Source organism: Ambystoma mexicanum, chromosome 10 (assembly GCF_040938575.1).
Source record: "Ambystoma mexicanum isolate Mex_15411 chromosome 10, UKY_AmexF1_1, whole genome shotgun sequence".
NCBI classification, from domain to species: domain Eukaryota; kingdom Metazoa; phylum Chordata; class Amphibia; order Caudata; family Ambystomatidae; genus Ambystoma; species Ambystoma mexicanum.
In genome coordinates, this window is record NC_090932.1 from 958769718 (window position 1) to 958783704 (window position 13987).

The window sequence follows — 13987 nt, forward strand, 5'->3', positions numbered from 1 at the left end:
TCCCATGAGTTGGGGCCCCCCATGGGCTTGGACATGCCTCGAGGTAAAAAGGGCAATTGTGAAGTGCCAGCCCAAAAGGCCAGTGTGGGCAAATGTTTGGACTACTCTGCTCCAGTTCGATGACTTAGGACAGGGATCTGCAATATTCGTGTCTCCAGATTTTTTGGACTACAACTCCCAGCTGCCCTAGCCAGTGTAAGCCATGTTTAAGGACTATGGGAGTCAAATGCGGGCCACAGGTTTCAGACCCTTGACTTAGGGCCCCATTGCACGTATGGCGGTAATGGTAAACACAAATGGAATTTTAACCTCCTATTTCTATAATACCACCTAATTACAGGTTTATATTGAATACAATATTTGCAGGATAGGGTACATAGAAAGTGCTAACCCCTGATTACCTTAATCACCTCTCCCTGCCTATGCATTATTCTCTGCATTGGGGGTGGCTACCCACTTTTTACAGACCTTGTTCAGGAGGCCAAGCTTCAGACCTGCACCATACTGTTGCTATGTTCGTTTTTATAGCTGGTGTTCTCTGGTGCAGGTATGTTGTTTTGAAGCACACTAGGTGTTACTGTCACCAAAGTGTTTATTCACAAAAATATATTAACCTCAGAGATAGAGCTAATGTTTAGTCTGCCTTGCTGTGATTTTTAACTGTGATCTGGCATATGAACACACATCTCTTTAACATCCGCTTGACACTCTGAGCTATCTTCTGAAACATCGTGGCACACAACTCATAAACGTGCATTTCAAATGTCATTATTGCACTTTCTATGTACCCCCATGGTGTAAATATCTCAAATGACCTCAACATGTGATTATTTAAAAATGAGGAGCTACTTAAAATACCGCCTGTTTGTATCATTGTCTCCACTTCTAACAAAGGACCATAGGTATGCCCCTGCTAGTTTTGGCCAATGTTACCAGCTCATTGCGCTTTACAATTCATCATTTGCTAAACACGTTCTCAGCAATACATGCCTTGGTACTTTGCAAACCATGCAGGTGCTCCACCTATTTTTCTCATAATTCGCCCCTCAGTGTACCCAGGGTTTAAAGTGGGCCAGGGCTACTAACGGCTCAGCCCTGGCAGTTCCCCAATATTGCTCTTTTGAGCAGGGGCTGTGCAGGGCTGCCCGAAATGACTTTCCCGAATAGTTCTTACTTGCAGTAATGTAAATACAAAGCTGTGTAACAATACAGCTTTGAACCAGTAGATGTCAGTATCAGCTATGTTTATAATTATAGTATCAGTTAAATACATTTTGAATTAGATTGTTTGCAAACAGGTTTGATTATAGAAACACATTGTAAAGTATTGTCATTACAAATTATGTTAATCAGTACATAATAATCCCAGATTTCTTTCAATGGATCTGTGGGATTTCATGGTGCAGTGACCTATTTTGCTTAGAAGTTCTATTCCATATATGAATATATCTATGTTTAGTCAATATTTTAATCACATTTACATAGTTTTATAAACATATATGAAAGTACAGTTTGCTCGCTTTCATTGCGCGTATGAAAACTCCATTGGTTCTGTTAGATCACTCTTAATTACGTGGGCCAAACCTATTTTAATGTCTTTGGGATGTGAGGATGTGCCAGGCCTCTTTTAGGCCCCACCCCAAAATGTGCATCACTCTCCTCTTGAGTGCCCCCACCCCCTCACATGCCCCAACCCCCTTGATTTCTTATAACACTTAAAGCACCCAGTGTACCCCTCCAAGTCGAAACACATGCAACGGGATTTACAGGGTTATGCAAATCCCCATACGGAAAATGCGATGATAAAATGCGGAACAACGTTCAGTTGATGTTCTGCTTCTAACACGCGAGCTTGAAAATTAGTAATCGACCCGGCGGTGTGACAAGATCGCAATTAATGGTGAATTAAGTATGTCATCTATTACCGTGCAGATATGTTATCAGCAAACGCAAGCATGCTCCGTATTTGTCATGTGCAGTTTGCGCACATTGTCCAAAAGCGCCCATTGTCCCAATTCCGTTCATCAGCCATAATCAGGATAGGCCATGGCTGGGGATTGCCCCAACTCATTTCACGAAAGATGGGTTTTCTAATCGTCAGTGTACAAATGATGTTTTAATTAGCTTTTAATCTGTGTATTTAGAGCAGTTATTTCTGTCTGAATTCCGCTCTGACGGCCTTTATCTCGACGCCCACAGCTGCAGTCGCTAATGGCGGATGCCATGGACACCCTCGACGGAAGTAGGAGCGGCGGAGAACGTGCCTGGAATAAACTGCTAAAGGTAAACAAAAAACGTGCAGCTAAACACAACAGAGGCAGGGCGAGATAGTTCACTGGCAAAGCCCGTGTAGCACCTGCTTGCAATTAACTGGAAAGCGCTTAACGTGTTGAACCAGTTCCCTGTCAGGTCGGTGGGGAGAGGATGCATGTAACATCAACCGTGTATTTGTTTCCCAAGCTGCAGTAGTTCACAGGCCTTCTTTCATTGCAATCATATGTCAAAGCTGCTGTTATGCCCCTGTGCAGAATCCCCCTCAAGCGCTGTCTGTTTTCTAATTATTTCTTGCCTTCTGTAACAGGGATTACGTTTGATGATGTCCTGTGATTTTATGCCGTTACTTCTTACAGATTCACAAAATGCACCTGGCGTTTGCCTTTTAGCTACTTTACATTATTTCACTGAGTTATGACGCCATATTATGGAGAAGTTGCTTCTGCCTCAAGGTAGAGCAAGCAAGGGTGAGTAGGAGCTAAAAGCACTCACACCCCACAGACCAAGCAGCAACACAATCATAAAGGTAAACCTGGCTCAGTTCAGAGATATGCCTCCTTCGCCTTTTCTGATAATGTGGACCGACGGAAGGCTATGCTCTTAAGAGAGTTGTGAATGTGATGCAGTGGTGACCCAAACCACAAAGTAACATAGTCGAAAATAAAGGAAATGTCCAATCAAGGTTCTATATATCCTTTAATTAAACACACCATCAGCAAGAAAACAAAAATAGAAAACAGATAGAGAAATGTAGAGCTCTGAATATGAGTACAGGGGTGATAGGCAATTTAAGTAACCACAAAAAGGATATGTCTTTGGATGAAAAAGGTGCACAAGTGACCTAACCAGTTTCTAGGGCCCAAACTGGACCATGGGGCAGTTATTGGTCAATAGTACCTTGCTTCAGTTGTTTGGTGTCAAACCTGGCTTTGAGCGGTGGTGTGAGCTAATCAAGCTCAGCACGGGTACGTTGGATATTGTGGGCTCAAGCAGCAAGTGGGCAACAAGCAGGTTTGGATCCAGTAGCTCCTTGCAGTTTGAAGGCAGCATTCAGCGGAGCAGGTTGGAACGCCCACCTGGATCTGTTCAAAGTTGAGCAGGGTCGAATCTGGTTGTAACCATTGGGAAGGGCCGATGAGTTACGCTGCAATGGTTTAAGTTGATGGATGGTGATGCTTTGTATTGGTGATCCAGTTGGTCCGATTTGCGGCTCAGCGAAGCAGCAGCTCGAAGGCGTGTCAGGTTGAGTTATGCTGTAACCCCTCGTTCGAGTCGGCAAGTGACTCTCCAGAAGCTCGAGTCGGGTCCCGGTAACAAACAGTTGATTTGAGCATAGCATGTTACGAAATTGTTGAGGACACTATGCAGTATTGAGATGGTTCGCGATGCAGACATTCTAGTATGAATGTTCAGAGGAGTGCCAAAGGCAGCACCCACGCAATCACTCTAGTTCAGTGGAGGTTCAATGCGGCAGAACTAGGAGCATTAGCTGATCTGGTCATCCAAATGCTATGAGACCCAATCCAGGGGCTCTAGGGCAGGATGAGTCCGTTTAGGGTCTGCTCTCCCAGCCTTGGGAGATTCTAGTGCAGAGTGGCAGATCATGGTCCACAGCAAGCATCACTCTGACTTGAACTGCCCCTTCTTCTCGTCAGTCGTTGAGGGCTTCGGAAATTACAACTCTCCCAGAAGATGTCCAAATGAATCCTTGGGTGTCTGTTCCAGAGTGACTCAAATAAGGAGTGGTAGACCCTTTCTTTTAAAGGCAAACACCCACAGGTGATTGGACTAGAGCTAAACTGATTTAGGGGTGCCATTCCAGCTCCTGGAATCAGTGCACTTCACCTTCTGACATCACATTTAAAGTGCTTTTTTTCTACAGGAAGTGGATTGGACAAAAAGGAAACTTAGAGGCAGAGAGAATCAATATGGTGGAAGCTTCCTACAACTGTAACAAGCCCCCTCTGTCTACACTAACCCAACCCCATTCCCAATAGAATCAAAGGCCTTTAAATATGCAGCACACTGGTGTGAGGACAAGCATTTTGTGAATGGGTGTGCCCATTGATTCCTGTTCCCAAGCGAGCTTACTGTGGAGCGGCTGTCGATCTAGGGAGGGTGTTACCTGCCCCCCCAAAAGGATCAAAGAGAGGCAATCTCCAAGACCACTGTCCTGCCAGCAGTGGCAGAATGCACACAATCCCTCCACAGCCAAGGTGTGCTCATAGGGCTGACATGTGCATGATGTCAGCTTTCTGTGGCGTTAAACATGTATGAGAAATACCATTCACCATAACACAGGTGTGGCTTATATTTAGAGATTATTCTGCCACCAGAACAGTAGACTCAAAAGTAGTTGTTTTGCTACAGCGGTGCATGTCTCAAATGCAACCCCTGCCCTGCAGAGACATGGCTGTCACTATAGCTGTCCACTAGGCACTTGTGCCCTCCGGGCCTGGCATTCACCACTATTAGAGCAGGTGCTGTGGATCAGGATGCTGATCCAGTAACGCACAGGGTCACAACATGCTTTTGGCAAGGAGCTTATGAAAGGAGGATCTTATTGGCATATGACCCTTTCCTTTCAGAGATGGAATTACCCACATCGTTTAATTAATTAATAAAATAAAAAAGACAGGGCTAATACACCCTTGCCAGATGGCAATTCTTCACACATTTAACCTGGCGGGTTGGGCAGTGGCTGCCACTGAGGGAACTCATCACTGACAAATGACTAACAAGTAAAGCCGTTTGGTTCTGTGGAGTACAAAATATGTATTTTGCAGAGCTTACAAGTTTCCCATGGGCATGTGTGAGAAGGACATACAGTCCTGTTCACCCGCCCCCTTTGGAGTCTGGTCTTGTAGTTTTTTCATTCCATTTTGAAATTTAGGAAAACTATAAGCCCCAGAATTTCAGGCAAAAAGATGAGTGGGTGGCCTTCCTATGCAGGAACAAGGGAAACCTGATAGGTCTGTTTAAAAACAGAAAACAATACAAAAGAGCAATAAATGCAAATGGCAGAGCTCAAACTGGCCCTTCGTTTTAAAAAATAATTCTGTGGCATCCTGTGACCCCATGACATGCCAGCATGATGTGCAAATAACAGCTTAAACTAAAGTTCTGTCATTACGCTTGGCTATCTTTTTTCAATGTCTAACTTCTAAAATCACTCTGAATAACAAACTAATTGAGAGATTTTTATTTCCATGGAATTTATTTCACAAATAATAGCAAGCATGAACTATAAAATTCAGTCACTCTCGCAATTCAGTTTGGTCCATTGGGGGTATTTTGAGCCTCTATTCTCATTAATTAGACTGATTCCCGCAGGCACAGTGGGTTATGCTTCTTATCACAAGAAAACAAAACTGCTGTTCATGAGATACGTAGAAAGGAAATACCTTATATTCTCCAAAAACAGAGTCAAACTAACAAAAACAATAAGGTTTTAAACGGGCCATGTAGTGCGGCATCAACGTTTGCTGTGGAAGATCTTTGCCCTTGTCGGGGGGGGATTCTGCCGGGGTCGGCCGGGCCGTCCGCAGACCTCCGGGCAGGGAGGCCCCAACTCCTCCCGTGTATATCTCGGATCGAGACAGAGTATGAGGCACACACAAGGAGCAAGGCAACTTCTGCCGTTTATTATGCAAACGGCAGGGATGGGTCAAGGAGCGTACGCGTTCGTCCTGACACACACACAATAGTGGGGCTCGCAGGCCCTTTTTACTACATTATGACGCGCTACTTGCGTCATTCCAAAAAGTTACCAAAAGAACCTATCGCCACTCTTGATTGGTTGCTCGAGTGGTGGGGTTAGTATAGTACGCATATAGAGAATGATATTAGTGGTTAAGATGTAGTCAGGTGGTATATCTGGGTTGTCCCTACAATTAGATACATAAGAATTGTTACATGAAGACCCCTGAGGATTGGCTAACGTTACTGACGTCTGAGATAAGAACCTCATGTTCTGATTGGTGCATCCGTGAGCTCCCCAGCCTGGGACCACCGTTGTTCCCAGCACACGGTGCACCTGTGGTTGCAACAGTGTTTCAATATGGGTACGTGCAGGCAATGTGAGGATTTATTCATAGGTGGGAGACTGACCGTTCCCACTGTAGCAGGTGTCCATTGAGCCTTTCAAGTGTGTCGGCCTGCGTCTCGTAGCGAGGTACCCAGACGCCTTTTCTCTCCTGGGTTTTGGCATCTCGTCAGGTTCGGCTTGGTCACGTGGGGAGGGACCGTGTTTGAGGCATAATTCTGCACAATTAATATTGTTTTTCCACTGTATGTCTGGTTTAATTTGCAGATATGATTTTAACATTGGTACGTGGAGTGCGAGGTTGCAACATCGTGCCTTTGAAGATTTGTTTCTTGACTGTGGGTTTGCAACATTACGACCTTGGCTGGTTGCTCCACTGGGTTCTTTCTGCAGGCTCAGCAACCTGACTTTTGCTTTGTTAATGTCCACGGGAACTCTTGCTTGAGGCCTACTTGGGCCTGGTGCACGAGTAATCCATTTAGTGCATGGATGCTTTAGGTTATAGTGGCATACAGTTTCATGGCCAGTATCGTGTTTCCATTATATCTCTCATGATGGTAACGGGTTTCAAGAGAAGCGTGAGCAAGCGTTATAAATGAGCTCATGGTGCGTCTTGCGTTTCTGCATTCTGAAAGCCTATGTAAAAATAATAAAGATGCACGTCCGTGAATAAGCCTGTCGCCTACGTCAGAGCACTGAGTATGTTCTTCGTGTAGATTGGTGTGGAAATGTTCAGCGTGTATAATAGTTCAGCGGTGCTTCCCGTTATCTAGGTCGTCATGGCATCTCTAACGATGTGTAGATTTCAGTCTAGTTGGTCCGTGCCGCAGGTGTCGGCATGGCCAGTGCGGGCTGTTGGGCAGGCAGATGGACACATCCGTATGTTTCTGTACCAGGGTATTTGGTCATCTGGTAAATGGGCAAACTCTTCTCGTGGCGGGTGTCTGGGCCGCGACCCTCTAGGCCAAGCGCGAGAGGTGAAGGACGGGAGTCTGGTTTTCCATTCTCCCACTTCAGTCCCCCCTCTGGTCGACTTGTCGACCACAAACATATCCTTCTCGTTATCTCCTCTTACTCTCCATATCTTGGTTATCCCTCCGAGATGTCCATAATGGTTTACGTGATCTTCAAATGACCAATACATGTATTCGCATGTTCCTCCAGGAGTACAGTACACCCATCTTCCTATGTAGCTCCTAGGGTTCCTTGGGTTCTCGATCTTCACTGATGGTGGGTCTAGATGATTGGCGATGATTTGGGTGCGCAACTTCTCCCTTTCGTGTATTATCACACCTGTGTGCTGGCCGTCATCCGCTGGCATCAAGGGGTGCATTCCCACCATTTCCAGCAACTCATCAGTTGATCGCGCCTTCCGGGCTTTCCAAAATCTAATTATTATCAGTGCAGCTCCAGCCAAAATAGCACATCCCACTATTATTTTCAGTCCATCTGACAGCCAAGATGGCATCCATGACCATAATAGTGAAAACCAGCTTTTATCCTTGTTTACGCCGTTACTTTCGTCCATCATTTTGGAGTGCATCTGGGCCAATTGTGAAACTGCTTCTGTTAGTGTACCATTGTCGGCATCGTTGGCAGGTATGAACGTGCAGCATGATTGTCCTATCTTTGCACAAACTCCTCCTTCCATTGCTGTGAGAAGGTCCAATACATATCTGTTCTGTAGTGCTACCATCCTTACAGCTCGCAGCTCCTCTTTAATTGCGTTAAACCCATTTACTGTCGAATTTATGGTCATCATTAGTTCCCATCTGGTTATTTGCAGCCATTTTGCGTTTGCGTATGCCTGCAGTCCCGGATGTATTATTGAGGAGAAGAACATTGCTGCTCTGCTGAATAGTCTGTGTTCTGGCGGTATTGATGTTAGTTCCGTTTCCGACCTTCCCCACAGATAATTTCCTGTTAATGGCTCTCCTTGTCTTTTTCTCCTGTTTAGGACAGTATCATTGCTGTTGGTCCTGTTTTCTTGCTCCTTCTGGAGTGGTGCAGATCTCTTTCTTCTCCTGTCTCCTTCATCCATTTTCGGAAATTTCGCCACATCGACATGCTTCTTAGGTACCACTAGTGATGGTACATTGACGTGTACCATTGTGCACACACCACTCCACAGGGGAGGCAGTGTATGATATGCCTTTTCTCCACAGGCCCAATAATGGTCCATTATTACTGCTGTTCCCGCTCCCCCCTCAGGTAACTCCATCACACTTGCACAATTGGTGTTATATCCCACGTCCACCTCTCCTTTATGCTGGTAACATACTTTGGGCGCAGTCAATGGTAATATAGTTATCGGGTCTTCATCTTCTTCTACCCACGTGAGCATTGGTACATACTTGATCCATGTCGTCCAACATCGATGATTGTGTGTCTCGATGGTTGAGATAGTTTCTTTTGTTACCATGTTGCTGCCAACCACTCCTATCTCCCAGCTGGTACCCAGGAACACCTTTCCTGTTATCGTCAGTAATGGCCTCTCCCAGCATCCTTGTTTACCCGGAACTTCCGTGGCGTACCAATCACATGGTAGATACTGCAGTGTTACCTTCTTTGTTTCTCCTTTTTCAGGGCCACTTGTTATGTATCTGAATGCTTCAGCATGTAAACTGGTCTTGTGATAACTCAGATAGGTCTTGAGGAAGTTGTTTTCATATGGGTATGAGTCTCGTGTTTTCCATGTCATGTGCACTACTGTTCCTTGGAATCTTCCTTTCGTTTGGAACAGGGCCAAATATATTATGCACTGTGCTGTTTTTTCATCTATTTCTGTGGCAACAAATGTTCGTGAAGCGCTCATGGCGTATGGTATTAATGAGCAAACGTAACAGCTATCCTCAGTTGTCTGCTTACCAATGCGGGTCATGTGCTGGTACCATATGTTGTTTGTGACGTGTGCTGAATCTTGTACATAATTATCAATACCTTTATTGTCTGAGTATGTGCTGCGTTTAACTTTATTTCGCTTTTGTTCATTGTTACTGTTACCACCTGACGTAACACCTGTTGCAGCAGGGAGGTGGGGTACATGAGGTTTGGGTGCAGCAAAAAAACTCATAGCATAGCTGTACTGCCATACAGAGGCAGCCAAAACTCCGGTGATCATAAAAATCCCTATTATTTTTATTACATATGCTAACCTCACCGACATTTTTGCTCTTACCTTGCTGCAGTCCTGGCAGCGTATTCTTGCGACGTTAAAGTTGCCCGCCTAAAAATTCTCAAAAAGTGCTTGTTATTAAATGTTAGTTTTGTTTCATTAAGCTCTCCCTATCAAATAGTCATTCAGTGCCCAGGTGAAGAGTTGCTCCCACGCTACTCTAAGTGATCGGTCTCTCAAGACCGGCAAGTATGGGCGGAGGTGGGGCATGTAATTTTCTATGGCCAGGAGGAAGGCCGTGTAGTATACACGTACCCTTTTCTTTTTTAAGTATGTTGGCCTTTTTATTTCGTATACAAATTGGTGTGACAATTCTTCTGGGTAACTATCGTCTGGCAGCACCATCTACGCCTGCACACTGAATTTGTTAGATAACTTTTCTTAACAATACAATATTACGCAGCTCCTGTATGTGCGAGAGAAAAAGAGAACATTCACGTGTTTACATGTGTATTGGTGCAAGCGAAGTCCTTAGTTTTTATTACAATTGTATTTAGTAGTCAATGGGGGGGGGGGTTTGCTCAGATGGCGGGAGCAGTTTTACTCTTTGAACGTGTGACCATGGGGTGGGCAGTGTGGGGATCACCCCCTTCTTCGTCCGTTATTCTCTCCGAGGGAACAATTGGGTCGTTGTCTGTGGTTGTGTTTTCTTCCGCTGCCGGGGATGTTGTTGGCGTTTTTCCAATGGACCTGTCGTTGGCGCTGGGGCGGGTCTGCAGTTTGTAAATTTTTACATCATGCAGGTGGTTCCACGCACGCTTATCCTTTAGTTTTACTGCTCTTGTTGATACGTCCTCTACTAAATGGGGGCCAGTGAACCTCTGCTGGTTCCACTTTCTATTAAAATTTCGAAGTAGTACGTGGTCACCTTTGGCAAGTTGGCACAAGTTCTCCTTTCCCAATTCTGTATTTTCGTCTATTTCTTGGTTGCTGGTGGACCCGCCCCGTGTGCGCTCGAGCTGTTGAGACACAAACACAACGCTAGTAATCAAAGAAGACACATATTGATACATTTCATCACCTAACACATTCGCAGAACTTTCTTGGTCGGTGAATGCCCTTGACGTTGGTGTTAGGGGAAGGCGCATTTGGCGTCCAGTAACCACCTCGTGTGGGGTGAGGTGGTGGTCGGACCCTGGCCTGTTTCTAAGTTCGAACAGTGCTAACGGAAGGCAATACAACCAACTTTTCTTTGTTGTTTGCTGTATTTTAGCAATTGCCTCCTTCAATAGGCCATTCAGGCGTTCACATACACCATTAGCCTGTGGGTGGTACGCACATGCAAATTTGTGTTTAATGTTCAGTAGGGATGTGATATGCTGGAACATTTCATTTGCGAAATGGGGTCCGTTGTCTGATCTTAACACCTCGCACACTCCCCACCTGGGGAATACCTCCCTTACTATAAATTTGGCTGCTCTAAACGCATCAGGGTGTGAACAGGGCCCTGCTTCGATCCACCTAGAAAATGGGCATACTACTACTATCATGTATCTATTGCCTTGACAAATGTTGATCATATCAACATAGTCAATGTGGAGGTGCCGAAAAGGTCCTTCTGGTCGGGGTATGGTACCTCTTATCACCTTTAAAGTATGACCGGCCGTGAACTGTTGACATGTAAGGCAATTGCTGATAAAATTTGACACATGGGATGTTAACTCGGGACAGAACCAATCTTCTCTAATTCGTGCTGCTATTATTTCTTTGCCTGTATGGGCAGGGTGATGTAATTGGTTCAAGGCGGTATTTAACAATGCCAATGGTATTACAACTTTCCCAGTGCCACCCTGGCGCCATAGTGCGTCGGTTGGTGACATTGTGCATCCTCTTTTCACCCATACTTCTTTTTCGGCCATTGGTGCAGCCGCTTGTAACTCCATAATCTGGGTGGCTGGGAGATGGGTGTACCCTTCTTTTATTAACATCTCCCTCGCTATTCCCCTCCCTCTCCCTCTCTGTGAGTCTGTGGGGTTCCATATCTCACCAAAATATGCAGCATATTTTGCATGTGCGTCTGCTGCTGCATTTCCTTTTGATATATAGTCTTCTCCATTGGTGTGTGCGGTGCATTTTACTAGGGCTAGTTCTTGGGGATCGTTTATTACTTCAATTAGTTCAGCCAACAAGAGGGCATGTTGTACTGGAGTGCCGTCAGCTCTCCTAAACCCTCTTCTTCTCCACTTTGATAGCCCTGAGTGGACAGTGGATGTAACATATGCACTGTCGGAATATATAGTAACTTTTTTATCAAAACTTTCCTTTAGTGCCAATATGAGTGCAACCAGTTCCGCCGCTTGAGCAGAGTAATGCTGTGGTAATTGTACACACTTAATAGCCACACACACTGGCGCTTCCATCATTTGTACTACTGCTGCCCCAGTCCTCCTTATCCCGTCTCCTTGATCAATAGTTGATGACCCATCAATAAACAAAAGCTCACCTCCCTCTAGTGCGTTTTCTTCAACTTTCCTAGTACATGAGTACATCTCAGTTACTTGGGTGCAGTCGTGGGCGTAATCTCCCTCTTCAATTACTTCTGCTAGGAACCTTGCAGGGTTAACCGTGCTACATCTAACAATTGCCAGTTCAGCTTTGGACAAAATAATCTCATAACCTGTTGCCCTCTGTGTCGTCAGTGTGGACTTAGGTTTATTCAATATCGCAAATAGTGCATGTTCTACAAATAGTGTAGTTGGACACCCCATAGTTATTGATGATGCTTTTTCTACTGCAAATGCAGCTGCAGCAAGACCTTGTTCGCAAGAGAATTGTCCTAACATTATTGGATCTAAGTGACCGCTGTAAAATGCTACTGGTTTATAGCCCATGCTAGTCTTTTGGGCCAATACTGCTTTCATTACTGCTGAGTCGCAATGTGAAAATATAAAAAATCGTCGCTCATAGTCTGGGGATGCTAGTACTGGAGCAGTTGATATTGCTTCTTTTAATTCATCAAATGCCTCCTTCATTTCCATAGTCCATCCCAACTTTTTCTCCCCTTTATTTGCTTCCTTCAAACCCTCAAGCAGGGGTCCTATGTAAGAGCTGTAATCAAATACCCATGCTCTACAGTAGTTGCACAGTCCCAGAAATTGCTGCAGTTCTCTTACAGTCTGTGGCACGGGAGTGCCTGATATTGCCTGTGCTCTTTGTGGTGCAATCCTTCTTCCATGTTGTGATATCAGTTGGCCAATGTAAAGTACCTGTTCCTGACAGTATTGTATCTTTTCCATGTCTACCTTGTACCCCTTTTCAGCCAATATCGTCAACATTTTTAATGAGTCCTCTCTACATTTATCTTCATTTGTACTGCAAATTATTATGTCATCCACATACTGTAACACTGTGCTTTCCAACTCAACGTTACCCAAATCCATCTGTATTACCCTATTGAAAATTGAAGGTGATTCACAATATCCCTGTGGTAATCTGGTATGTTTCCACTTCCTATTTCGGTAAGTGAAGCTTGTCAAGTCTTGTGAGTCTGGGTGTAATGGTATTGAGAAAAAAGCATTTTTAAGGTCAATCACTGTAAACCGTGATGCTTCTGCTGGAATGCCACACAAAATTGTGGCCGGGTTTGCTGTTACTGGATACTCTGCTTCTACTATGTTGTTCAACGGTCTGAGGTCCTGTATGAACCGCCAAGACCCTCCTTTAGCCTTGCGCACCGGGTACACAGCTGTGTTGCATGGGGATTCTGAGGGGACCAATATGCCATTGTTTATAAGGGCTGTTATGGTTTCGTATATGCCCTCATCTGCCTCTCTTGACAATGGGTATTGTTTCACTCTTGGTAGTATGGCACCCTTTTTTAATTTTATCCTTACACCCCCTATGCTTTTAATGCATCCTACATCATAAGGGCTAATAGTCCATAATGATTTTGGCACCTTTGACATATCTTCTTTAAAAAATGGGACTGGTGTGCCAGCGGGTGCCTCAAGTGCCATTGCAATTTTCTGTGCCACTTGTTTGTGAGCCACTGTTAGCCACATTTCTACACTCATCATGAACACCATTTCATTTTCCTCCTTTTCTTCTGAAAACAACTCTTCATCTGACACCTGGGTCAGCCTACATCCTTCTGCTAGTGCTATCACCGCCCTCCATGCTCTCCCTTCTTTATCTTGGGCGTGCACAGCAACATAATCAGCTGTTGCAATAATGCTCTCAATGTCCACTGCAAGGACCTTCCCTTCCAGTTCATTAGCTGGTGTTTCTGGTCGGAATAGATAGGCTGCTGGTCTCCTCCATATTTTCCCTCCTATCCCTGGCATCCATGCAAATGCCATGTCTGTTCCGTACTGGAATAGCTCGCCGTCTACCGGCTCCGCCCTGATCGCTATCTGTCCACAGTATGCTTGCAAAATCTGTCGTGCTGCAAGCATGTTAATCCCTGGAGTAGAGCAAATTATGCCATCCTCTGTAAAGGAGATCGTCATATTTAATCTGTTCATTATGTCCCTCCCCAGTATGTTTACTGGTGA

The 13987-nt window shown here is 44.9% G+C and overlaps 1 protein-coding gene across 1 annotated transcript in view; it reads left to right on the forward strand.

The window, feature by feature from the left end:
- Positions 1-13987, forward strand: part of SPATA16 (spermatogenesis associated 16) — a 1361355-nt gene that overhangs the window by 996080 nt on the left and 351288 nt on the right. Inside the window, exon 10 of the mRNA XM_069618722.1 lies at positions 2200-2283. Within this exon, the coding sequence (XP_069474823.1) occupies positions 2200-2283 (84 nt within the window). The remainder of the gene's footprint in view (positions 1-2199; positions 2284-13987) is intronic.